This window comes from Dermochelys coriacea, chromosome 6, assembly GCF_009764565.3.
Source record: "Dermochelys coriacea isolate rDerCor1 chromosome 6, rDerCor1.pri.v4, whole genome shotgun sequence".
NCBI lineage: Eukaryota > Metazoa > Chordata > Testudines > Dermochelyidae > Dermochelys > Dermochelys coriacea.
Window position 1 is genome coordinate 15,916,300 of NC_050073.1, and position 25,040 is coordinate 15,941,339.

A 25,040-nucleotide genomic window follows, 5' to 3' on the forward strand; every position below is an offset into this window, starting at 1 on the left:
CTCAAACACCCTCCTGTGACTAGAGTTTTTGCTGCATGCAGCCCAACAGCTCATGTCCACTTTGCCCCTTCCAAACCAGGCCACACACATGCAAAGGGTAGGGACCCAGAGTGTGAGCAGGAGATTGCCTCCATTGTAGAGCATTTGGCCCCTATTAAAACCAAGAACTGACTAGTCTTAAGGAAGACACCCCGAAGGTTAGTCACCACACATGCAGCCCGTCCTGGAACATCTTTGCCCCAGATTCAGCCCTTGCTTGAGTAGACTAAACTTCCACTGAAGTGGCACTTGATTCCCCTTTGTATCATAGGAGGTGCAATCTGTACCACTGCGTGGTGTCATGCTGCTCCTGTCACCCTCCTTGAAGAATAGGGGTGAAGAAAGCATGTTTCGGTTGCAAAATTACAGACGGGTTTTGTAACAAGTCTTCATGGTGCTGACCTTAGTCAGCCCCTTCCTTGGTTATGAGCCTTCTGGCCAGCTGTGGCTTCTCCTTGTGAAGGGAGATTGTAAACACCATACTGTTCACTTCCTGCCGTTCAACAATATCTGGAAGCCACCATTTAACAGTTATGTTCATGAGCATTAGTGTGGAGCCAAGGTGTTTAGTCAGGAAAACATTAAGGGGGGAAAAAATAGATTTATCTGGGCTTCCTTCTCTGTGTAAAGGCCACTCTGCATTTGGGCTCCATGGTCTGAAGCTCCTTTGGTTGTCTCTTGTGTTTATTTTTTAAAAATCATCTTCCTTTCCCCCACTCCAGCCCTTGCAGTTTGTACCAGCAGGATTTTGAGTGCACTCTTTTGAGCAAGGCTTCAACAGCACAGGAAGTTGCACTCCCCACTCAGGCATATTATTTTTAATCCAAAAAGGGAAAAAATTAATTGCCTAGGGAGGTTGTGGAATCTCCATCACTGGCAAGTAAGAACAGATTAGACAAACACCTGTCAGGGATGGTCTAGAATAATATTTTGTCCTGCCATGAGTGTGGGGGGGGGGGGGATTAGACTAGATGATCTCGAGGTCCCTTCCAGTCCTATGATTCTATGAAAAAAAATATAAATCAAAAAGCGAAACCTAGACATCAAATGGGTACTAACAAGTTATTTTCCACTCAGTTTTCCACAGGACTCATTGTAAGCGTTAAGTCTTTGCTTCACACTTTGCTCTTCATGGATGTTCCCTGCTGCCACTTGTTTATTGTGTGCCTAAGTTGATATATTTCTATTGAAATCAAGGAAAGCCATTAGTAGTGTACTGGTTCTGAAGGCAGATTGGCCTTAAAGCAGTTTAAAGGTTGTTTGACCTACAACTTCAACCTACCTTTTGTGTCCCTTCATCACTTGCATCAAACATAACTTTCTGAACAAAGTAGAGAAATAAGAATCTCATTCTTTGCAATGAAACTTTATTACAATGATATTTCTACAGAGCTACTTTTGCCAGAACAAGTCAGAGAATTTACTCCCTTTCAGTTTAGCAGAGAGAGCATCATTTTTACTTGTAATAAAGAAGCTTTATAGAAGTCCCAGTATTAAGTGAGCACCTACTCTTATCAGCCTTGTCTAGGGGCTTCTGCCAAGGTTACTTTCCCAGGGGAAAAACAGACCTCTTCCAGGAAGAGTGCATTACTTCAGTTATTTTTGTGTCAATATTTTTGCTTTGCTTTGTTCCTGGATACTTTCCCCCAGAGACTCAGCAAAAGCACCATCTATTGAATACTAGACATTCACCAGGTGGTTCTGCTTTTGCCAGCTCTTTGGAAGGGAAACTTCTAGAAATCTTGATTGACCCATTAAATAGGCATTTTAGAGCTGCCCCTATAGGCTAAAGACCCAGTTCTTGTAAATGCCTAGTATTCTTTACCTCAGGGATAGAGATGCTCTGATGAGCCTCAGATTGGATACATTCATGAATACACAGCAGGCTGCCAATTCCCTTCAGGGACATTGTTCTGCAGAGATTCCATGAATTTTTTTTTTGGTAAAAACATTCTACATTGAATTCATTGGTTAACTGCAGCTATGAAGAGTTCAGATAAAGGGAGAGGACAGTGCTCAGCAGACAGGTCACATCTGAAACTGCACCACTCACAAAATAATCTTCAATCCAGGTTTGGACTCTTCCAGGACTTTCAGTTCATCATCCACTTCAGAACTCAAGTAGATGTCGTACAGACTGAAAAGAAAACACACAGCAGTCTCAGCAGGCTTGCTATCAAATCAAAGAGTGCTGGAGGGCAAAGGCAGTCACCTCTGGGGAGAAGACATGGCAAAGAGGAGCCAATTAGGTTTGAGCCAAAACTGCCTTATTGGCCTTTGCCATTCTGCTAGTGGTTCCTGATTCAAGACCAAAGTCCCCAGGCGGCGCTATTAAACCAAGGGTAGGCTTCAGCTGTATTAAGTTGCGAGCAAGGCTACCAAAGGAGAGTCATACAACTGGATTTGTTTCTGCCTAGCATGGTGTAGCTTCACAGTCCACTGAAGCATCTGTCACTAGGAACTGCCAGACAATCAGACCTGTGGTCCATCTAATCCAGGGGTGGGCAAACTTTCTGGCCCAAGGGTCACATCTGGGAATAGAAATTGTATGGCAGGCCGTGAATGCTCACAAAATTGGGGTTGGGGTATTGGAGGGGGTGTGGGCTCTGGGGTGGGGCCAGAAGTGAGGAGTTATGGGTGCAAGAGGGTGCTCTGGACTGGGATAGAGGGGTTTGGAGGGTGGGAGGGGATCAGGGCTGGGGCAGGGGCTCGGGGAGAGGCTTGGGGTGCAGGCTCTAGGTGACGCTGATCTCAAGTGGCTCACGGAAGCAGCAGCATGTCCCTTCTCCAGCTCTTATATGGAGGTGTGGCCAGGTGGCTCTGTCTGCTGCCCTGTCCACAGGCATCGCCCCTGCAGCTCCCATTGGCTGCAGTTCCTGGCCAATGGGAGCTGCGGAGGCAGTTTAGAGAGCGGAGCCCCCTGGCTGCCCCAATGCATAGGAGCTGGAGAAGGACCATGCCGCTGCTTCTGGGAGTAGTGTGGAGCAGCCCCCAACCCTGCTCCCCGGCTGGAGCGGGGCCATGCCACTGCTTCCAGGAGCTATGTGGAGTGGCCCCCCAACCCTGCTCTCCAGGGTCTGGGGCTTGCTGCGCTGAAGCGAGAACTCGAGGGCCAGAGTAAAATGGCTGGTGGGGCGGACCAGGCCTGCAGGCCATAATTTGCCCACCCCAACCTAATCCAATATCCCCTCTCTGACAGGAGCAAGAATCAAAGGAAGTTATAAGTAGAATGGTGTGAGAGAGATAGTCTGCCCCCCCCACATAGACCTCATCCTAGTCTAAGATAGTTAGAGATGGGCTTCAGGCTTAAGCAGTATGTTAATGCTTCTTCCAACATTTATCGGAACTCTGGATATTCTTGTAATCTGTATAAGACATCCAATCCCTTGAGTCCTGCCAAGGGCTGGGGGGGAGATGGTCTGGTCCAAGAGCAGGAGATGGGATTAAAAATAGCTTCACAGCATGGAGGAGTTAGGGACAGGGAATGTCCCACTGCCAAGACCTTTACGTTCTGCTATTTCAATTCTGGGGCATCCCCATGCAGTCACACAGGGGCAGCTGTCTCGGCCACAGATTGACTAAAGGCCTGTCCATGCTACAAGAGAGAGGGTGTTACTCATCTGGTCAGATTAGTCCCAGACTGAGTCATGTCAGAGGATTTAAGGGAAAGTCAGCAAAAGAGATTTTTTTGGGATATGCCCCAAACATAATGGGCTCACTTCACATAAAAACCAAGATCTCTCTTCTTTCTTCCCCTCATCCCCTCCTACTGCAGCAGTGGTGTCCACCTGATTGTCCCTTCCAGGCCTAACCCATTTCCAAGGATAGAAATAAAAGCCCACCACCAAGACTCCCTTCCAGAGCCCAGTCACCTGTGTCAATGAGGAGCTCATGCAAGTCCCTCCGGCTGAGGGGCAGGCAAGCCAGGCGAATCTAGTTACTGGGAGACTATGTGGAAGAGCAAGCTTCTGACCGGGACCAAGTGATTGGCCCCCACAGGTATTGGTTATGTGGCAGGGGACCCCACCCATGCAATTGAAAGCTGCAATGTGGACAGGACCTTAAAGGATCAGACTCAAGTGTTTTCTGTTGATCGGTCACAATTTAGTCTGGTCTCTAGGGTCAAGGGCAGTAAGCCATTGTATCAGGAACATGGGCAAACAGCCTCAAAAGAGCAGGCAGCTTGTGAAACAGCTGATAGAAGTTTGCCTCCTGCAGGAAGTCATGGATTCCCATTAGACACTAACTTCCCTAGAGCAGGCTTTGCTCACTGCCCTGTGTCCTCTTGGAAGCCCCCATTCTCCTTTTTAATTCTAAGACACCAGCACAATGCTGAGGGAATATAAAGTGAGCACCACTTACACTAGTTGCTGTAGTTTGCAGTTTGGATGTTTCAAGGATTCACACAGCTTCTTCACACCTTCGTCCTCCAGTGAATTGTTACTCAGGTCTAGCTCTGTTAGGCACGGTTTGGAAGAGAGGATAGTGGCCAGACTCCCACAACAAGCAGCTGAGAGACTGCTGTTACCCAACCTGCAGGGAAAGAGAGGAGCCAAAAATAAGAGTACTGATTTAGAGTCACTTTGAACTCTGGGCTGTTAGGAGTAGACATCCCAACCAGGACTGCAGCAGGCAGCAACACCGTTTGTCTTTCTGCCATTTCAGAGGCTGGCACATAAGATAGCTTGTGTTTTTTACATGCAGCATGTGCTCCCCATAAAGACACCAGTGCTCAGGCCCCTTTGTGACTACTTGTTGCAGGCAATCCCTTTCTTCTGGCTCCAGCCACAGAAAGAGTGAGAGCACATTGCCATCTGTTTGGAGGATGCACCCTAAAAGATTTGGGTCAGTATTAGACATTCATGATTAAATTCTGACCTCTGCTAAATGGAAATGCCAGGTGTAACAGAGGACAGAATCTGACCCTTCCCAGCTAATGAATGGACATAAAACCAGCCTATATTAGGCTTGGCGAGTTTTGATGTTGCACAAGTGGAGATCTCTATTGCACAAGATTAGTGTTCCCACACCTTATTTCCACTCTTTTGTGTGCACTCGTGTGATCTGTCACTAGATAGCATGTTAGGGAACACAAGACATATCCAACTTGTAGACCAAACAGTCTGGTGAATCTCTGTTGTAGGGAAAAAATTGAGTTTTTGCAGCCAGACTGAGCCATTAGGCTATTCTCTCTCCTTATTACACTGCTACAGGTGGTGACCAAGCTAACAAAGACCAGACTAAACAACATTTACAGATTATTATTACTGGGTTATTTACAGATAAAGAACAGAGGCAAATTGAAAAAGAGTTCCTTCAAGAAGCCAAGGCTATTCATAGATACCAAGGTCAGAAGGGACCTTATGATCGAGTCCGACCTCCTGCACAACGCAGGCCAGAGAATCTCACCCACCCACTCCTGCGAAAAACCTCTCACCTATGTCTGAGCTATTGAAGTCCTCAAATTGTGGTTTAAAGACTTCAAGGAGCAGAGAATCCTCCAGCAAGTGACCTGTGCCCCATGCTACAGAGGAAGGCGAAAAACCTCCAGGGCCTCTTCCAATCTGCCCTGGAGGAAAATTCCTTCCCGACCCCAAATATGGCGATCAGCTAAACCCTGAGTATATGGGCAAGATTCACCAAAGGACTAGTACTTCAATAAACACAGGAGTAGCTCAAACTAAGTTTATAATGCTAGAACCTTAATTAAGAGCCCACCCCTTGGGTTACTTGACACATCTATTGGCCTTGAGATTCAGATGTCACACAGTCAAACCCATAGCTCAATCTGCTGGTCCACCTCTGAGAGAAGGCAAATGACCTCTTGGCACTCAGTCCTTCCCATTCAGAAGCTGATTTGCTGAGAACTGAAGCCAAAGGATCTTGAGAGACAGAGGCTTTCTAGTCTAACCTACAGGTTCTAGAAGCCATGAGTAAAGCATCCATGGTAACCACATGTGATTCCATGGCTCCTGCCCATTTGGCTTCACTGAGTGCGACTAGAGCCGTAGAGTACCATTCCAGTGTTGTGGCATCGGGGGTGGGGAGGTAGCTGCAGCATTATGTATTGGGAGTACTAAGCCAGTTATTTACACAAGTTTAGTACTCAGACCTGAGGGGGAAAAAAAGAAGTGTCATTGGCTACTGATAGTCAGATGTGCACAGTTCTGCTAATCCACACAAACTGATCAGCTGCTTGTTCTGGAAGGGCTGAAACAGTGTAGAATTTGCACAGATACGCAAAGAAAGCAACACAGACATGTTATCCTAGTTAGGATTTGTACTCTAGCGGTAGGACACAGGAACTGCCAGATACGGGTCAGGCCAGTGATCCATCTAGCCAGGTATGCCATTGACAGTGGTTAGTACCTGCTGCTTCAGAGGAAGGTGCAACAAATCCTGCGATCGGCAGGTTTGGGATAACCTGTCCCCAGGGAGATTCCTCCAGCTCCCCTTTACTTAGTGTAGCTTATGCCCCAAAGACAACACTGGAGTTAACATTTGCTAGTTCTTTTCAAAGGGCCAGTTTTAAGTACAAAGAAGAATCTGTGGGAAATGAGGACTTCAAGGGAGACTGTCTTCCAATGAATGCCAACAGCATTCTGTTCCCAGCCATGACTGCTATAATTGAGCATCAGTTCTCACTATTTGGTATTTTGTAACAGTTTCTTCATAGCCTCTATGCCTTATCTCCATCCACCCCCATTCTTTATTGGGCAACCAATATCTGCAAGTGAAAGAGAAATAAGTTACTTACCATAGAGACCGTAAGTTACAGTTGGGGCTCATCAGTCCTTCATAGATAATTTCAACCCCTGCATCTCCTATCTTGTTTCCACCCATATGCAGCTCTCTCAAGGTCTGGTTTGTGCCAAGAACAGAGCTAATGCTCTTACAGCAGGCAGTTGTAAGACCACATTCCCTTATCCTGCAATGTAAAAAAGAAACCAGATCTTCAGAAGCTGAAAGACTGATTGGATGATCTAATACAGGAGTAGGCAAACTGTGGGCTGGATCTGGCCCGTCAGGGCTTTGGATCCAGCCCATGGGATTGCCCCTGTGGTGCTGTAAGCCCTGCGCCATTCTTAAAAGCGGCCAGCACCACGTCCCTGGGGCCCCGGAGGGCTCAGTGCATTGCTCTTGCCTCCAGGCACTGGGGCCCCAGGGACGGGAACGGGGAACTGCAGCCAATGGAAGCTTCAGGGGAGGTACCTGGAGGTGTGGAAAGGGCAGCGAGTGGAGCCCTGTGCCCTCCCCACCCAGGGGCTGCACAGGGACATGGTTCCAGCCGCTTCCCAGAGCGGCGCAGCATGGGGTCAGGGCAGGCCAGCAGGGAGCCTGCCCTGGCCCTGGTGTGCGCCGCTGCCACCCTGGAGCAGCTTTAGGTAAGCGGTGCCGGGCCGGAGCCCGAACCCCTCCTGCACCTCGCACCCTGCCCTGAGCCCCCTGCACCCCAACCCCCTGCCCTGAGCCCCCTCATACACGCCGCTCCCCTCCTCTGCCCCAATCCCTTGCTCTGAGCCCATTCCGGCACACAGTTTCCCCACCCTGATGTGGCCCTCAGCCCAAAAAGTTTGCCTCCTCCCCGATCTAATAGGTCTTCCTCTCCCATCTTTAACCTCTATGGCTGCTGACCTCTCCTGAATGCCTCAGGTCCTCCCCCTCATGTTGGTGATTAGAGCTATTTAGACAGGGTGGGATCACATTCCTAGTGAAGTCTGGGCCTTCTGTCTTTTGTCATCAGTGATTAGATGTGCTATTTTAAATCACCCATATCCTTATCCACTCCCCCAGGTCTGAGGCTCAATTGTCCCGGTGCATCACACTAAAATTACGTCCCCACCTCAAAGAATGCAAGATCTTTGCTCTTTTGAGGCACATAGCTGTATGAGAGATTGATCCCTTTCAGAGTGAACTACTTAGAGACATACCACCATTCATCTCACCTATTCCTAGGTTTTCCTCACTCTCACATTCACCTATCTGTGTAAACAGATAACTATGGTATTCTTTTGGCTTAGATAGTAGGAAAGGGTTATTTCACTTGTTAAACCTTCAGACAAAGGGGCAGTTCTCTTCCTACCCCAGATCACATAATGCCAGAGGACCTAGGTCTGGAAGGCTACACCAGGTAAGTATAGAGGTGGAAAAAGAGAAGTTCATGTAGGTAGAACCTTCTGTTCTTACACTGACTAAAATTGCCACCTTCAGTCAGAGTACGGACTTCTTTAAACCCTTTCAAGGGGGAGCCATGTATATTTATATTGCAGCTAGCAGACAGATTTCCTTCATTGCTAAAGGCTATGGCTTTCCTTGGTGAACACATTCACTCCCTCTCCTCTACCACAGAAGAAATCCCAAAACACTTGGTGGGATTTAGCTCAAGCCTTCGGGCTTTTGAGCAATAGAAAGCCATGGGAAAGCTAGGAATCCAATACAAAACAGGAAACTAGCAGACCCAACATCCAATTTGCTGTTAAAGCTCCCCTTTCAAACATCTTTTTCCAAGTCACTGAATCCTTCTGTCAAGTGAATTAATTATACTTAATGGATGGGCTCAAACTTGACAATGCTCAGTTTCCTAGACCTTGAAAATCTTCCCCATGACCTTTCAAAAACATTACCTAAGGGTTTTAGGAGCACTAGTCCCATTGACTTTCAATGGGCTCTGTGCATCAGAATCCCTTGGGGGCCTTGCTAAACAGAAGAACTACACCACCCTTAGAGGACCTGAATCAGTTAGGATGTTTGTGTTGGCACTGCTTAGTGTAGAAGAGTTATTTGTTAATAAAAATAAAAAATGATGACAGTGAACATTGTAAAGGAAGCCAGCAGCAGCTTACCATAGTGCCTGGAGTTTAGCTTTTGGATCCTTCAGTCCTTGACACAGTAGCTCCATTCCTGGGTCTCCAAACTCGTTACCAATCAGGCTCAGCTCTGTTAGGGACTCTTTTGCACTGAGGACATGGGAGAGATCCTTACAGCCAGCAGGTGAGACACCACACTCCCATAACCTGAGGAACACAATAGGAATATTGGATTCTTCAAGATTTGCTTAGAACTTTATATGCTGATCTGGGGTGAATCCTATTTTTACCCAGGGTGGTAGAAATGCAGAACAGTAAAGTGTCTTTTGAACTCTTAAGAGGCTTGTTATAGGCACACATTTACTTTACAAGTTTCGTTGGTGTAAGCAGCCTTCTCCTGCTTACATCTTCCCCTTTCCTGCATTAGAGATAAAAATCTCCTTTTTAAAAAGACAGAAAGTAAGTTGGGTACCTAATGTTGTACAGAAAACAGAAGAAAGAACGCTGCTGTAATGAATATTCAGTCATGTCCTCCTTCAGAGAATTTGATCATTTACTGACCTCACTGTGCTTTCCTGCCTATTCAGCAGTGTTCTTCATCCAACCCTTCCTGAGAGAAGGGGTCTGAGGTGCACTTCTGCTTCATAAGGGATTTGTTGACTAGGAAACTCTACACATCGGAAAAGATCATGCCAGCATAATAAATACAGATGATTTGGAGGCTACCAACTTGTGCAGATTTTAAGCAGCCATTAGTTTCCCTTACCATAACTTCTCTATTTTACAGTTGGGATTCAGCAGTCCCTGGCACAGCAGTGCTACACCTGGATCTCCAATCTTGTTCTCTCCCACAGACAGCTCTGTCAGGGATGGCTTCATAGCAAGAACAGTGCCGAGATCCCCACAGCTAGCAGCTGTGACATGACAGTTCTCCACACTGTGGGGAATAGAAGAATCAGATCAAAGTTCAGTAGTTGCTTCTCCATAAGTCAGTGTATTAGAGGACATCTACCATCCTGAATACAACTGGGAAGAGACAACAAGCCAGGTCCTCAGCCAGTATGAATTGGTGAAGCTCCACTGAATTCAGTGGAGGTATGCCAGCTGAGGATTTGGCCCATTATTCCCCCAGAAGAAACCATTTGCATCATCCTTCCTTTAGGGCACTATGGTGCTCATTAAACCCATATACCATGTATGTAACCGATAGGTGATTTGCATGGGCCGCTCTTTATATTGAGGATCCCTCTTCAAGGAAGTCCTGGGGACAGACAAAACCAGGGGAGTCCCTGAGACCATAACTCCATTAGACCCACGCTGGGATGGTGAGCTCATGGCTGCTGCAGACACAATGGTCTCCACATGGCTTCCAGCTGATGCTATAAGCAGAGATTCTGCAGCCTATACTGCTCTTAGGGCAGGAGTGCTCTGAAGATCTAGATGTGGCAGGAGACCGAGATCTTGCACCAAACTGCCTCCGTGGCCTTTTCCCCAGACAAGGGGTGTATCACAGAACACCACTTTGAAGAGACGTGCACTTTGTTATTCTGAAGTAGTATTCAGACCTAGTTGGATAGTAACTGGTGGGAGACTAGCTAGAGCTGGGGGATAATAGTTTTCCCTCCCAGATAGGAGCCAACAGACTTTTCTTTTGCAAGTCTGGTCCACAGTGACTCCACTACCATTACCATGCAGTGAAGAGTGAAAGCCAGCTCTCTGAATCGAGCGCCAAGCAGAATTTAAGCCAGCAAAGTTTTTGCAATTTTTATGGCAACATAGATGCACCTGGATAAGCCACAGAATTTCTTACGTATTCTGGCAGCAAGAGAATGGCGTGTCTCTGTAAGAGGAGAGTTAGAACTGGAGGGAACCAGCTGTTACTTACTGTAGTGACTGTAGCTTACAGTTGGCATCCATCATTCCCTGACATAGCACTTTTACTGCTGCATCTCCAAGTTTGTTGTTACTTATGTTGAGCCCCTTCAGGGAGGGCTTTGTGCGCAGAGCGGAGCACAGCATCTCACAGTTGTCAGGTGAGAGTTCACAATACTCTAACCTGCAAAAAGAAGAAGAAACCAGAGCAAAATAGGAGTCTTCATCCTGTCACTCAGCTCAGTTATGTCAGCAGCATGGAAGTCTTGTCCACAGCCCAGACAGGAAGATCGAGCAGAGAGTTTACCAGTCAGCCTGTTAAATATACAGATTGCTCATGACTTTTCATGAGGAGAGTCCCCAAACCTCAGCTGCTAACTTAATAGCACTTACGTGCTATTGCCAGGAGACTTCAGTCAATTTGATTTGAAAGCATCACCAGATGGGGTATCTGCTCAGTTTCAATAGTAAGCCTTTCATAAGATTGCATGCAGGTTTGCTGACAACCGCTGTTTAATTCTTGAATTGTAAGAGAGCATACAACCACCACTGTTATGTCTTTCTAAAGGCGGAAAAGAGTTAGTTTCTCCAACTGGTAACCTTTAGTATAATCAGATCAGAAACCAGACCAGAATCAAGAGCAATAAACTGATCAGCAGCATGCCTGCTGGTTGTGGAACAAGTTTCTGCTCCCTATTCTTGACTGGGGTTTGATCATAGAACTTCCAGGTCATTCTTCATTGATAGTACCTACCACTATTTATTAAGTAATGTCAGAGGGTTGTTTGCAGTGGACAAGAGCCTAAAGTACTGTGTAAATGGCATGCACCTAATCTCTACCCACTTCTCCTTCCCTATAATATGGTTATGGGAAGAGCCAGATTAGCCATCCATTACTCTGTGAGGAGTAGATGGGTAAACTGAAGAACAAAACGGTGATAATTTGTCCTTTTGAGGAAGGAAGCAGCAAATTCTTCATGCCCAGTTAATTCCTGGCCTCTGCTAAACAAGGGTCTCAGTCAAAGGTGGTTTCAATATGGAGACCTATCCATTGGTAGTGGGATTAAAACCCCTAATTTGTCTGAATAGTCACAAACTATGCTCCACGGAACATATCCCGATGATCCAATGAATGCAACCGAGAACCAAACAGCAGGTGGTTGGGAAATAAAGATTTGGAGCACTGCTGAAACCACTGAACCTACCAATGAGAATAGCTTTTGGTCACTACCAATCTGGGTTAGATTGAGGTGGTCAGACTAGAGACCAGTCCACATCATTACAAGGCCTTGGGACCATCCAATCCCCACTAAATTGGTTTACCAGATATTTCCTCCCTGCAGATATTTGCAGCTGGAGGCAAATTTACTGCTGGTTACAAGAGATGACAGAATTCCACTCCCCAACCTACCCATCCATCTGAGTTTTGTCTAGCACCTTGCAATGTCAAACATGCATGGAAGAACCAAGGAGGCCCGTGATTACTTACTGTAGCTTCTGTAGTTTACAGTTGGGATCCATCAATCCTTCACACAGCACTTTTACACCTGAAGTTCCTAGTTTGTTATCACCCAGATGCAGCTCTATCAGAGTTGGTTTTGTGCTCAGAACAGAACAGAGATACTTACAACAGACATCTGTTAGATTGCAGTTCTGCAGCCTGAGGGAGAAAAGAAACCAGCATATGAGGAATGGAGTTCCTCATAATTCACCATGTTTCCCTCGAAGACTGGTGTATCCTCCAGTATTTGGCTTCATCATACACTGCAGCACTACAATGGATTATGCTTCAGTACCTTTACAAAGAAAACATCTGTAACTCTACCAAAGTTATTACATGCCAAGATAAATACTATGGTAGGGCCAGACCCAATAATCTCTGCCTCAGTTAAAAATTTTAATCAAGTAGTTTTAGAGTTGCAGTAACAAGGGGCTTCCATGTTTTGTTTTTTTAATAACTTCTTGTACAGCAGCCATAGCAGAGAAGAGAATTTTTCCCATTAAGTAATGACAAAATTCCAATACATCTATGCAGCAATGTTGTTCTACATAGAACAAGTCTAAGCCAACAAGAGGCTATTCCCAGATAAATAAGGGACTCTTACCTTCCATTGACTCCTTAGAGCGAGGGCACAGTAGTCAAAAATAAAATCTAAGCCAAATATTGGCTTAAATCCCCCATTGCTGCATAGGCGTTAGATATGCTGTCCTCCACAGTGTAGCTACTGTATCCTGCAGGATATACACCTGCTCTCGGTGGCAACAAAGGACTGAGAAAGGTCTCTCCCCAATGCTGTTTCTGGTATGAGTGGTTGCAGGACAGCTGCAACATTACCAAGAAGGGGGTGAATTTAAATCACTCAGAGGAGCCAATAACCTGTACAACATCTTAAATGGAGTTCTGTCAGGAAGTTTGCTTTTTAGAAAAGTTTGAGGTTTCCGATTTCATCTTTAACACATTGCCCTAGGTAAACAGTGGACGTTTAACATGCACTGAACTGCCCACAAAACACTAACACAGCAACCTAGCTTAGGAGAGAAGCTAATGAATTTGTGATTGGCACTCTTGAGAAACTTGAGGTTTAAAAAGACAAACTATTTGAAATGTGACTCAATAACTAGTTTTCCCTCTCTTGGGGAAAGTATTAGATCCATTTATTCTAAGGCCCATCTTTAAAAAAAAAAAAGTGTCTGATTTACTTAATATTTTGGCTCCCCACACCTGTAATTTTTTTATTGCTCTTCTCACTAGAGGACAAGTGAAGTTTGAAGCCCACAGAACTGTGGAGAACCAAGAGTCAGCCTTGCAACAATTCTCCCCCCTCCCCCCAAGATAAACTCTGGGGAGGCTGTCAGCTGTCTAGACCTTATCTTGGTCTTTGAAGTGCCAAGATCCATTTATGTATGATAGTCTTGGTGGTAAAGAAGTGCACAGAACTGATTAAAGCAGCTAAAAAACAAAATGTATGTAGCTATTGGAAGAGTTCTCTTTGAAGACTGGTTTCAGAGTAGCAGCTGTGTTAGTCTGTATCTGCAAAAAGAAAAGGAGTACTTGTGACACCTTAGAGACTAACAAATTTATTTGAGCATAAGCTTTCATGAGCTACAGCTCACTTCATTGGATGCATTCAGTGGAAAATACAGTGGGGAGAAGTGCATCCGATGAAGTGAGCAGTAGCTCACGAAAGCTTATGCTCAAATAAATTTGTTAGTCTCTAAGGTGTCACAAGTACTCCTTTTCTTCTTTGAAGACTGGAGGGGCTGGGATTTGGGAGGTGTTAAAAGCTGCTATAGACAAGTGGTTCTTGCTCTGTCTTGAGCTTCCCTGGCCAAAAGATCAGAGCTGGGAAAAGTCAGCCAATTTCTAGTCCAGTTAGGGATCATATTCTCCCAGTCATTACTCAGGAAGCGTATGAAGTTACATCAATTTCCTTTCCCTACCAATAAATGAGAAGCAATTTGATAAGAATTCAGAAAAAGAAAAGGAGTACTTGTGGCACCTTAGAGACTAACAAATTTATTAGAGCATAAGCTTTCGTGAGCTACAGCTCACTTCATCGGATGCGAGCTGTAGCTCACGAAAGCTTATGCTCTAATAAATGTGTTAGTCTCTAAGGTGCCACAAGTACTCCTTTTCTTTTTGCGAATACAGACTAACACGGCTGCTACTCTGAAACTTGTCATAAGAATTCAGGGTTTATGATGAGTTTACAGACTACAGTAAATGTAGGGCCAGCTCCTCAGCTGGAATAAATGGGCCTAACTCAGTGGAGATGCATTATTTACCTCAGCTGATGATCTGGCCCCAAGGGTTGAGTTACTCACAATGCATTGATAAAGACCAGTAAGAGTTCTAGTGGTTGTGTTGCACTTGTCGAGACTTACCAGAGTTTCTGTAAGTTGCAGCTTGGAGCCATCAACCCTTTACACATCAGTTCCATGCCGGAGTCTCCCAATTCATTGTTATTCAGTGTTAGCTCCATCAGGGACTGGTTTGTACTGAGGATAGAGCCAATATCCTTACAGTGACTAGCAGAGAGATTGCAATCATCCAGCCTGCAGGGAAGATAGATGGCATTAGTCCTAAAAATTCATTCTGCTCACCTCAATGACTGAAGATTTCCCCATCAGAGATGTATTTATTAAACAAGATAATGGGTTATTTAGACCTTAAGTCAGTCCCTGGAGAGTATCACTGAAAATCCACATGCAGCAGCTTGTTGTGCAGACAAAGCCCACTCCACTACCCAGGCTTGGCAGGAGGCAGGATTCTCCTGCACTACTGGGGCTCTACTACTGTAGAAAGGGAAGTGAGATTCTGCCGGAGACAGACTGAATGGAACTCCTCCATCTGTGCCGCTTAGAAGATGGCGTGTGCCCCAATCCCCCCCCCAGCAAACAGAGCTTTAACCCTAGGCTACAGTTAAGCTTAGTTTCTTCACCAACAAGTTAGCCAGTTCATCAGGCAGCAGGAGTGCACCTGAATCCAAAGGTCCAGAAGGTAATGTAGAAGCTTTCAGGCAGATTCTGTAGGGACACCAAATAACTGGTCCTTTGCCAGGCTTTCCAGTCAGAGAGAGCCTTCCAAGGAGTCTGCTCTGGCATGCATAGCTCATAGAGACTTTGCCCAAATAAATTTGTTAGTCTCTAAGGTGCCACAAGTACTTCTTTTGTTTTTGCGAATACAGACTAACACAGCTGCTACTCTGAAACCTGCTCACATCCTTGTTTCCTTCCTGGCAATTATCAGCTGCTGTCACCTTCTCAGCCTCTATGCCTTGGGCGGCCAAGTCTCTGCTCAGAATGCAGTTCTAATCACTGGCACATAGCCGAGGTTCCCTGAGGGCATCCCATACCCAGGGGAGGACTCAGGCAGTCAGAGTTAGTTCCACATAACTCACATATAAAAGGCCCATGCAATTCTTCCTACCCGACTCAAAGCAAGTCACACTCAATCTGCTGCTCCCTCCCAACTATCTTAATGCTCATTTTGTCCACCCAGAGGTGCAAGAGGTCAGCCCAGAAGTGCAGATTCCCAGAAAGAGGTGGACCAGTGTGGAACTAATCCTTTCTAGCACTCTCTAACTCCCAGCAGAGCACCCACTAGCTGACTGGGCTAAAATGGAAGTTATATACTCTTGGTGGCTGCCAGAACATGTAGAATTAAAAGTGAAAGGGATAGAGACTTTCCACTTATTAAAATGCTGGTCAATTTATAGCATTTGGTAAGACTGGTCATGAAATGCCATAAGGGAGGAGTGACCAGCACTCCCATCTAGTGACACTTTTTTAGCCTAAAACCCATCTTTCTGGAAGGAAAGAAGATAGAGACACCAACCCCCTGCAAATAAACATTCTGCCAAGGAAGACAGGAACACCAGAACAGTGGCAACATATTTAAATAATCATTGAAGACATCACTACTTTGGTGTTTTTGATCTATGCTGAATTTGAACCCCGACAGAGTTCATACCAAGGAGTAGGTTTCTTTAGATAAGCATGTCCTGATGAGCTTCCTACTTTGGATGAGCAGAATCCTTCTGTCATGAGCAAGTTTGTAGTATCACATAGCAACAATACTGCAGTGAATATTGTCCCTGAAATGCAGAAAACATTCTGTCCCCTTCCCCTCTCCCTCCCCGCCACCCCCCCAAAAAATCATGTATACTCCCTCCACATGTTAGGGCAGAGGTTCTCAACCTTTTTCTTTCTGAGGCCACCTCAACATGCTATAAAAAACTTCCCAGCCCGTCTGTGACAACTGTTTTTCCGCATATAAAAGCCAGGTCAAGCATTAGGGGGTAGCAAGCAGGGCAACTACCTGGGGCCCCATGCCACAAGGGGCCCGCAAAGTTAAGTTGCTGAGACTTCAGCCTTGGGTGGCAAGGCATGAGGCCCTGGGCTTCAGCCCCATGTGGTGGAGGCTTGGCTTTCTACTCTGGGTCCCAGGAAGTCTAATGCTGGTCCTGCTTGGCAGTCTCCCTGAAACCTGCTCGCGGCCCCCAGACCTCTGGTTGAGAGCCACTGCTTTAGGAAACTATTCAGCTTAGTTGCTATATGGTCTCTTCTAGAAAACAAAACAAAAACAAAACAAACTGGTACTACCTGACAGTTTTGCTCGTGTTCATGGAAGATTTAAGCTCGGTCCATCTCGACGCACTCATCTCTTCACACTGGAGGTCAAGGTCCATTTTAAATGCTGATGCAAGATCTGAAGATCTAACAAGATGACCCTGAGTAATTTCTGAAACAGAACAACAACCCCAGCATTCCAGTTATGCTTGGGCAGCTGGATTTATAACCCTCTTAGCCACAACTTACAGTTGTGCAACTTGCCCTCTTTACACATGGCCTATGTTGAAAGGTTACAGACACTAATTCCATATCTGCAATGTTGAGATGTATCAAATAGTGGCCAGACTAACCCAGCAGAGGCCCCCATCTGGTGGCTGGATGGTATGTGCATCCTTCAGAGTTATTGCAACAGTCAGCCAAGACCCTTGTGGTTTTTGGGCAACTGTTGGACCCAGTGAGAAGAGAGGGAGGCTCTTTTTGACTATGTGACAGTGTGCACTTTCGAAAAGCAATGGGTACCATTCTTGTAAATACTGCACTGGTGTCTGAAGGGTACAGTACATGTGTGTACTTCTTGGAGAACATGGGAAGTCTGATGTGAGTCTAGGACCTAGTGATCTCTCCTAAGAGTATATATGGAGAGGAGGAGAGTCATGGGAACTGACAGGTTCCATGTTAACAAAAATATCTCAGTCAAAAACCAAAATTACTGGAATGCAAAGTTCATGGGGCTGGAAGGATCCAGCACTATTCAGTCATGAACCAGACTCCCACCAGTTTACCTGGTGCAGACTGCAGAGCTACAGGCAGTGGGAGACATTCAGATGGCATGCTCCAGGGGGCATTTTGTCACTTTTAACTTATCAACCCCCTGCCTGTACGCTTAGCAAAAGTGGGTACCACACAGAGCAAAGGCAGTGTTTGAATTGTTTGCATGAACCAGGATACGGCAACACTGTAGTGTTGGAAAGGTAATACACACCATTAAGTGGACGGGCACATTTTTTGTCATTTCTATATTTTTATGTTCAGCTGTTGGTGTCAGCCCCAAAAGAGCAATTCCGAGTTACAAGCGTACAGTAAATCTGTATTACAGATCAGAGGGGTTCCACAGTCCTTATACACAATACTTTACAATAGGTAAAAATATGCCGAAACAAACAGCTAAGCCTAAGCCCATAAATCTTGCAGTTTAACAGGCTGATCCTACAAACACTTATTACCCAGAAAAGTCCCATTGGACTATCTGGGTCTCCATTTGGCTAGCATGTTACCCTACACCTTGTGTAAGTGACTACACAATTTGACTGCAGTGCAGAGTGGGTGACAATGCCCTCATTCTGACTGGTTAGTGGAGGTGACTATACACCAGGGGTGGGCAAACTTTTTGGCCCGAGGGCCACATTGGGGTTGCGAAACAGTATGGAGGACCGGGTAGGGAAGGCTGTACCTCCCCAAACAGCCTGGTCCACGCCCCCTACCGCTTCCCATCCCTGATTGCCCCTCTCAGAGCCCCCGACCGGTCCAACCCCCCCTGCTCCTTGTCCCCTGACCACCCCCTCCTAGGACCCCCATTCCTAACCACCCCCCTGGGACTCCACACCCTATTCAACCCCCCCCGATCCCGACAGGCCCCCTGGGACTCCCATGCCCTATCCAACCCCCCCCCGCTCCCTGTCCCCAACCCCCCCATCCAACCCCCCTGCTCCCTGTCCCCATCTCCTGACCACCCCGCCCCCTGAACCTCTGCCCCATCCAACCACACCCTGTCCCCTGACTGCCCCCTGGGACCTCCTGCCCCTTATCCAACTCCCCCGCCCCCTCACCATTACCAAGCTGCTCAGAGTGGCGGAAAAGGCTTATTTGAAAGCCTGGGAGGTGGGCGGGTGCAAGCTGTGCAGCCCGCACAGCGGCGTGGCTGCAGGGGAGGAGCTGGGGGCGAGCCTCCCCGGCTGGGAGCTCAGGGGCTGGGCAGGACGGTCCCACGGGCCGGATGTGGACCACGGGCCGTAGTTTGCCCATCCCTGCTATACATGATGCAGTGATGAATCAGACCCATAGAAGTCTAATCTACACTAGCAAAGAAGGGTGTTTTTTTAGAGTTTTATTTGAAACACCACTTCAGCTGTGTCCACACCAGGCATGATCACTTTTCAAATAGTGTTAGCTAGCTGTGGTCTACCCAAAGGGGAGCATAGACAGTGAGCAAATAACATGGTTTTGAAGGTTTTAAACTGGATCTACTCTCGGTGCCAAGTGGTGTTTCAAGTCATGTTTCCTAGGTCAAGTTCATTAGCATTTTCCTCCTACACTAGCCCAAACCAGAGTGGAATAGTTAGGAACAGCACTACGGACTATAGCGAATTCTTCCTCATACTTCTAATTCTGTTCTCTCCACATCATTTTTTCCTAACATAATGAAAGATGGAGAGAAGAAGTTAGGGATCCCAAATAAAGGGGAGTTTTCGCATAGAGGTGAGTCTGGTAACAATGCACTCCCCCAGAGACATTCTTAGACATGAAGTATGGTCTACAACAGTGAAGTCCTACTAGAAAGCATAATTAATCCCTCTAATGAGAGAATGGGAGTACACTATTGTTCTAAGTCTAGCATACAGTTCCCAGCATCTGTGTTACAGGTAAATACTACTACTACATAGATTCATGTTCTTAAACCTCACTCAGAAGGAACAAAAAGAAAAAAGGAGGACTTGTGGCACCTTAGAGACTAACAAATTTATTTGAGCATAAGCTTTCGTGAGCTACACTTCATCGGATGCTTATGCTCAAATAAATGTTTTAGTCTCTAAAGACATTTATTTGACCATAAGCATCCGATGAAGTATAGCTCACGAAAGCTTATGCTCAAATAAATTTGTTATTCTCTAAGGTGCCACAAGTCCTCCTTTTCTTTTTGCGGATACAGATTAACATGGCTGCTACTCTGAAACCTGTCAGAAAGAACAGATGCAGCTAGCCCCACAGCTGACATAGAATGGTAGGAGCGCCACTATTCTCAGTTGAAGTATAATAATTAATACCAACTGAGACTATGACTTGTACTGACTAACATTAACAGACAGATTTACCACATACACTGCATAGTATTCACCAACTCATCCAAAACAAAAAGCCAAAAGCAGAAGCTTGGAAGGCAGGGATTTTACTTTTTATAAGTCTGTAACCCATCTCACTGCCATAATATCAAAACCTAGTTAGCCAAAGGGATTAAGTTACTGTGTACGAACCAAAAAATTATCTGCAATCCCAAAACATTCAAAATAGTAAGTGGAGAAACAAACATACAATATATAAAATAGAAACATAATAGAGCAAAACCTTCCCTGATTCCCCATCCATCTTCTTTCTCAGCTCAGAGATTCATTCAGCTGCTTTTCCACACCATACCTTCCTTTGAATCCAAAAGAGAGCCAAAGAGGCCTAAGCCAGAGTAGCTGAATTTATTGGCCCCCAGACTGGCTTTCAAAGAACCCACCCTACTTAGCATGCTCATCCTTCTTGGTCTCCATTATAAAGGGCATGTGATTAAGGTATTCTTTTCCCCTATGTGCCACATTATAGCTGAAGATGTAGGCAATTAGCTGTCTTCCTTTACAATAAACTAACTCTTAATGCTCAAGTACAGCTGACACCATACAGATCTTGTTTTAGTTTCTTTTGGGGGGGAATTAGTCTTTTGTTCCTTCCTTTGGTAAGGGGATGAAGGATTCTGATGTGTTGGGGAAAGGTGTTTGAGTTCATCTCTCCAGCTAATTATCAGGGCTATTTATGGCTCTGCAATGAGCACTCTGTGAGATCCCTGTGGCCCCTAGGGAGCTTATTGTGCAAGCAATAGGTGGGGAGCTAAAAATCCCACATACAATCTCTTCCCCCATGTTAAGTAACTCCTTGTTTTCATCCCTTTCTCTAACATGCTCTTCCCTTACCTCCTCCTGTCGCTTTAGATTCCTTTTCCCCACTTGCTCCCACACCCACATTAATTTGGCCTTTATTCTTCCCTCTTTTTGATCTTTCTTCTCATCTGTGGGGAAATGAGAGGTAATAGTGTCCTTCCTTCTCTTTCTTCCTCCACATATCTACCTGATGAATTCTCTCATAATAACATGCTCTGCCACTGCTCTGATCTGCCTGCACTTGTTTTGTTCAACAGCTATTCTCTTTCTCCTCCCAGGACTGTTCTCCCTACTCTGCTTACCCAGAGACACAAGAAAGGTCAGGCGTGACATGATAGTGAAGTAGTCTTTGGGCCTCATTTCCAGAGGCGCTGAACATCTGTAGCTCTGACTGGCTTCAGCTGGAGAGAAGAGTGCTCAGCACTTTTGAAAGCTAGGCCCTAGCTGGTTGAATCCTGCTGCTCCTGCTTCCCCCAATAGGAAAGTTAAGTGCCTAAATACCTTTGTAAAAAGAAAAGGAGTACTTGTGGCACCTTAGAGACTAACAAATTTATTTGAGCATAAGCTTTTGTGAGCTACAGCTCACTTCAGCTCACGAAAGCTTATGCTCAAATAAATTTGTTAGTCTCTAAGGTACCACAAGTACTCCTTTTCTTTTTGCGAATACAGACTAACAGGGCTGCTACTCTAAATACCTTTGTGAGTATGTGCCAAAGTGCTCTGGCCAGGAGCAGCTTAAAAGGTGGTTCTCTGCTGTTAATGGATATTGCCTTGCACCTATTACTTGTTTTTTCTCTTTTATCCTGTCTTATTTTACCTAGAGGGGGATGATTTAGGGGCCTAAGCCTCATGCTTGAAATGCCTGTGCTCCCTGATCAGCAGGGGTGACTCAGCCACTCCGTCTTCAGAGGTTGAGCAACGGACCTCCATGCAGACTGTCTCTCAAAGTGAGGCTCTGCCTGCTACCTACAAGCACTGAAAAGCCCAAGCACTTTTCCATGAGAGAAAGGGGCTGTCCTAGTGTCCCTTGTGAAAATTCCAGGGGGTGTGGTGGAAACACTTAAGCAATCTCCTGTGTATATGTCTACAGGGCACGAGTCATGCTAAGGGTACGTCTTCACTACCCGCCAGATCCGTGGGTAGTGATCTATCTATCGGGGATAGATTTATCGAGTCTCATCTAGATGCAATAAATCGATCCCCGAATAGACACCTGTACTCCACCTTGGGAGGAGGAGTAAGCAGAGTCGACGGGGTAGCTGCCACGGTTGACTTGCTGCCGTGACGACAGCCAGGTAAGTCGAACTAAGATACTTCGACTTCAGCTACGCGACTATTGTAGCTGAAGTTGCGTATCTTAGTTTGAACCCCCCCCCCCCCCCCAAGTGTAGCCCATGCTTAAGTCACCAACCGTTTCTCTCCTCCCCCTTTTCCCTTTCTATGCTTCTATCGCCTTTATTCCTTTTCCCTCCAGCTGGCTTGGTTCCTCTTGGTAAGTGCCACCACCCCGTTCCTCCCTATATGGTTCTAGTCTCCTGCCTTCAGCATGAGAGCTCCACTCCTGGGATTTCTGCACCATCGGGAATATTCCTACACTAGCTCTTCCTGCACTCAGATCCTGATGATGGGGCACTGCCTGATAGACAGGAACAGGCCCCTATCAATTCTCCAGACTCCCTAGTCTCCAAGCAGAGTGAAGTGAGCTTTCGTGAGCTACAGCTCACTTCATCGGATGCATTCAGTGGAAAATACAGTGGGGAGATTTATATACATAGAGAACATGAAACTATCGGTGTTACCATACACACTGTAACGGGAGTGATCACTTCAGGTGAGATTACCAGCAGGAGAGCGTGGGCGGGGGGGGATTTTTGTAGTGATAATCAAGGTGGGCCATTTCCAGCAGTTGACAAGAACGTCTGAGGAACAGTGGGGGGGGGGCTGGAATAAACATGGGGAAATAGTTTTACTTTGTGTAATGACCCATCCACTCCCCGTCTCTATTCAAGCCTAAATTAATTGTATCCAGTTTGCAAATTAATTCCAATTCAGCAGGCTCTCGTCAGAGTCTGTTTTTGAAGTTTTTTTGTTGAAGAATTACCACTTTTAGGTCTGTAATAAAGTGACCAAAGAGATTGAATTGTTCTCCAACTGGTTTTTGAATGTTATAATTCTTGACATCTGATTTGTGTCCATTTATTCTTTTATGTAGAGACTGTCCAGTTTGACCAATGTACATGGCAGAGGGGCATTGCTGGCACATGATGGCATATATCACATTGGTAGATGTGCAGGTGAACGAGCCTCTGATAATGTGGCTGATGTGATTAGGTCCTATGATGGTGTCCCCTGAATAGATATGTGGACACAGTTGGCAACGGGCTTTGTTGCAAGGATAGGTTCCTGGGTTAGTAGTTCTGTTGTGTGATATGTGGTTACTGGTGAGCCATTACCCTCTGATCCCACTGAGGGTTACCAAAAGAAATTACACCATTTGCTCAAGAAACTCCCTGAAAAAGCACAAGAACAAATCCGCACAGACACACCCCAGGAACCCCGACCTGGGGTATTCTATCTGCTACCCAAGATCCATAAACCTGGAAATCCAGGACGCCCCATCATCTCAGGCATTAGCAGGATTGTCTGGCTGTCAGGGTGCCATGTGGACTCCCTCATCAGGACCTACGCTACCAGCACTCCCAGCTATCTTTGAGACACCACTGACTTCCTGAGGAAACTACAATCCATCGGTGATCTTCCTAAAAACACCATCCTAGCCACTTTGGATGTAGAAGCCCTCTACACCAACATTCCACATAAAGATGGACTACAAGCCGTCAGGAACAGTATTCCTGATAATGTCACAGCAAACCTGGTGGCTGAACTTTGTGACTTTGTCCTCACCGATAACTATTTCACATTTGGGGACAATGTATACCTTCAAATCACCGGCACTGCTATGGGTACCCACATGGCCCCACAGCATGCCAACATTTTTATGGCTGACTTAAAACAACGCTTCCTCAGCTCTCGTCCCCTAATGCCCCTACTCTACTTGTGCTACATTGATGACATCATCATCATCTGGACCCATGGAAAAGAAGCCCTTGAAGAATTCCACCATGATTTCAACAATTTCCATCCCACCATCAACCTCAGCCTGGACCAGTCCACACAAGAGATCCACTTCCTGGACGCTACGGTGCTTATAAGCGATGGTCACATAAACACCACCCTATACTGGAAACCTACTGACCGCTATTCCTACCTACATGCCTCCAGCTTTCATCCAGACCACACCACATGATCCATTGTCTACAGCCAAGCGCTACGATACAACCACATTTGCTCCAACCCCTCAGACAGAGACAAACACTTACAAGATCTCTATCATGCATTCCTACAACTACAGTACCCACCTGCTGAAGTGAAGAAACAGATTGACAGAGCCAGAAGAGTACCCAGAAGTCACCTACTACAGGACAGGCCCAACAAAGAAAATAACAGAACGCCACTAGGCATCACCTTCAGCCCCCAACTAAAACCTCTCCAATGCATCATCAAGGATCTACAACCTATCCTGAAGGACGACCCATCACTCTCACAGATCTTGGGAGACAGGCCAGTCCTTGCTTACAGACAGCCCCTCAACCTGAAGCAAATACTCCCCAGCAACCACACACCACACAACAGAACCACTAACCCAGGAACCTATCCTTGCAACAAAGCCCATTGCCAACTCTGTCCACATATCTATTCAGGGGACACCATCATAGGGCCTAATCACATCAGCCACACTATCAGAGGCTCATTCACTGCACATCTACCAATGTGATATATGCCATCATGTGCCAGCAATGCCCCTCTGCCATGTACATTGGTCAAACTGGACAGTCTCTACATAAAAGAATAAATGGACACAAATCAGACGTCAAGAATTATAACATTCAAAAACCAGTTGGAGAACAATTCAATCTCTTTGGTCACTTTATTACAGACCTAAAAGTGGCAATTCTTCAACAAAAAAAACTTCAGAAACAGACTCTGATGAGAGACAGCTGAATTGGAATTAATTTGCAAACTGGATACAATTAACTTAGGCTTGAATAGAGACTGGGAGTGGATGGGTCATTACACAAAGTAAAACTATTTCCCCATGTTTATTCCACCCCCCACTGTTCCTCAGACGTTCTTGTCAACTGCTGGAAATGGCCCGCCTTGATTATCACTACAAAAGCCCCCCCCCCCCCTTGCTGGTAATATCTCACCTTAAGTGATCACTCTCATTACAGTGTGTATGGTAACACTGATTGCTTCATGTTCTCCATGTATA

The 25,040-nt window shown here is 45.9% G+C and overlaps 1 protein-coding gene across 11 annotated transcripts in view; it reads right to left on the reverse strand.

Annotated features, from left to right (window-relative positions):
• Window positions 1-1,389: 1,389 nt before the first annotated feature.
• The window catches only part of RNH1 (ribonuclease/angiogenin inhibitor 1), a 40,020-nt gene continuing 16,369 nt past the window's right edge, over window positions 1,390-25,040 (reverse strand). For 4 of the 11 annotated variants that reach the window (XM_043516439.1, XM_043516443.1, XM_043516441.1 and 1 more), the window contains exons 2-10: window positions 16,824-16,929; window positions 14,604-14,774; window positions 12,208-12,378; window positions 10,732-10,902; window positions 9,613-9,783; window positions 8,883-9,053; window positions 6,797-6,967; window positions 4,402-4,572; window positions 1,390-2,176 (exon numbers count right to left, since the gene is read on the reverse strand). In XM_043516439.1, coding sequence (XP_043372374.1) covers window positions 2,089-2,176; window positions 4,402-4,572; window positions 6,797-6,967; window positions 8,883-9,053; window positions 9,613-9,783; window positions 10,732-10,902; window positions 12,208-12,378; window positions 14,604-14,774; window positions 16,824-16,929 — 1,391 coding nt within the window. In that variant the 3' untranslated portion in view covers window positions 1,390-2,088. Of the gene's footprint in view, window positions 2,177-4,401; window positions 4,573-6,796; window positions 6,968-8,882; window positions 9,054-9,612; window positions 9,784-10,731; window positions 10,903-12,207; window positions 12,379-14,603; window positions 14,775-16,823; window positions 16,963-18,553; window positions 18,560-20,137; window positions 20,173-20,201; window positions 20,291-21,009; window positions 21,177-25,040 lie in introns of those variants that run through there. The other 7 variants (XM_038407565.2, XM_038407557.2, XM_038407555.2 and 4 more) reach the window with 6 other exon arrangements.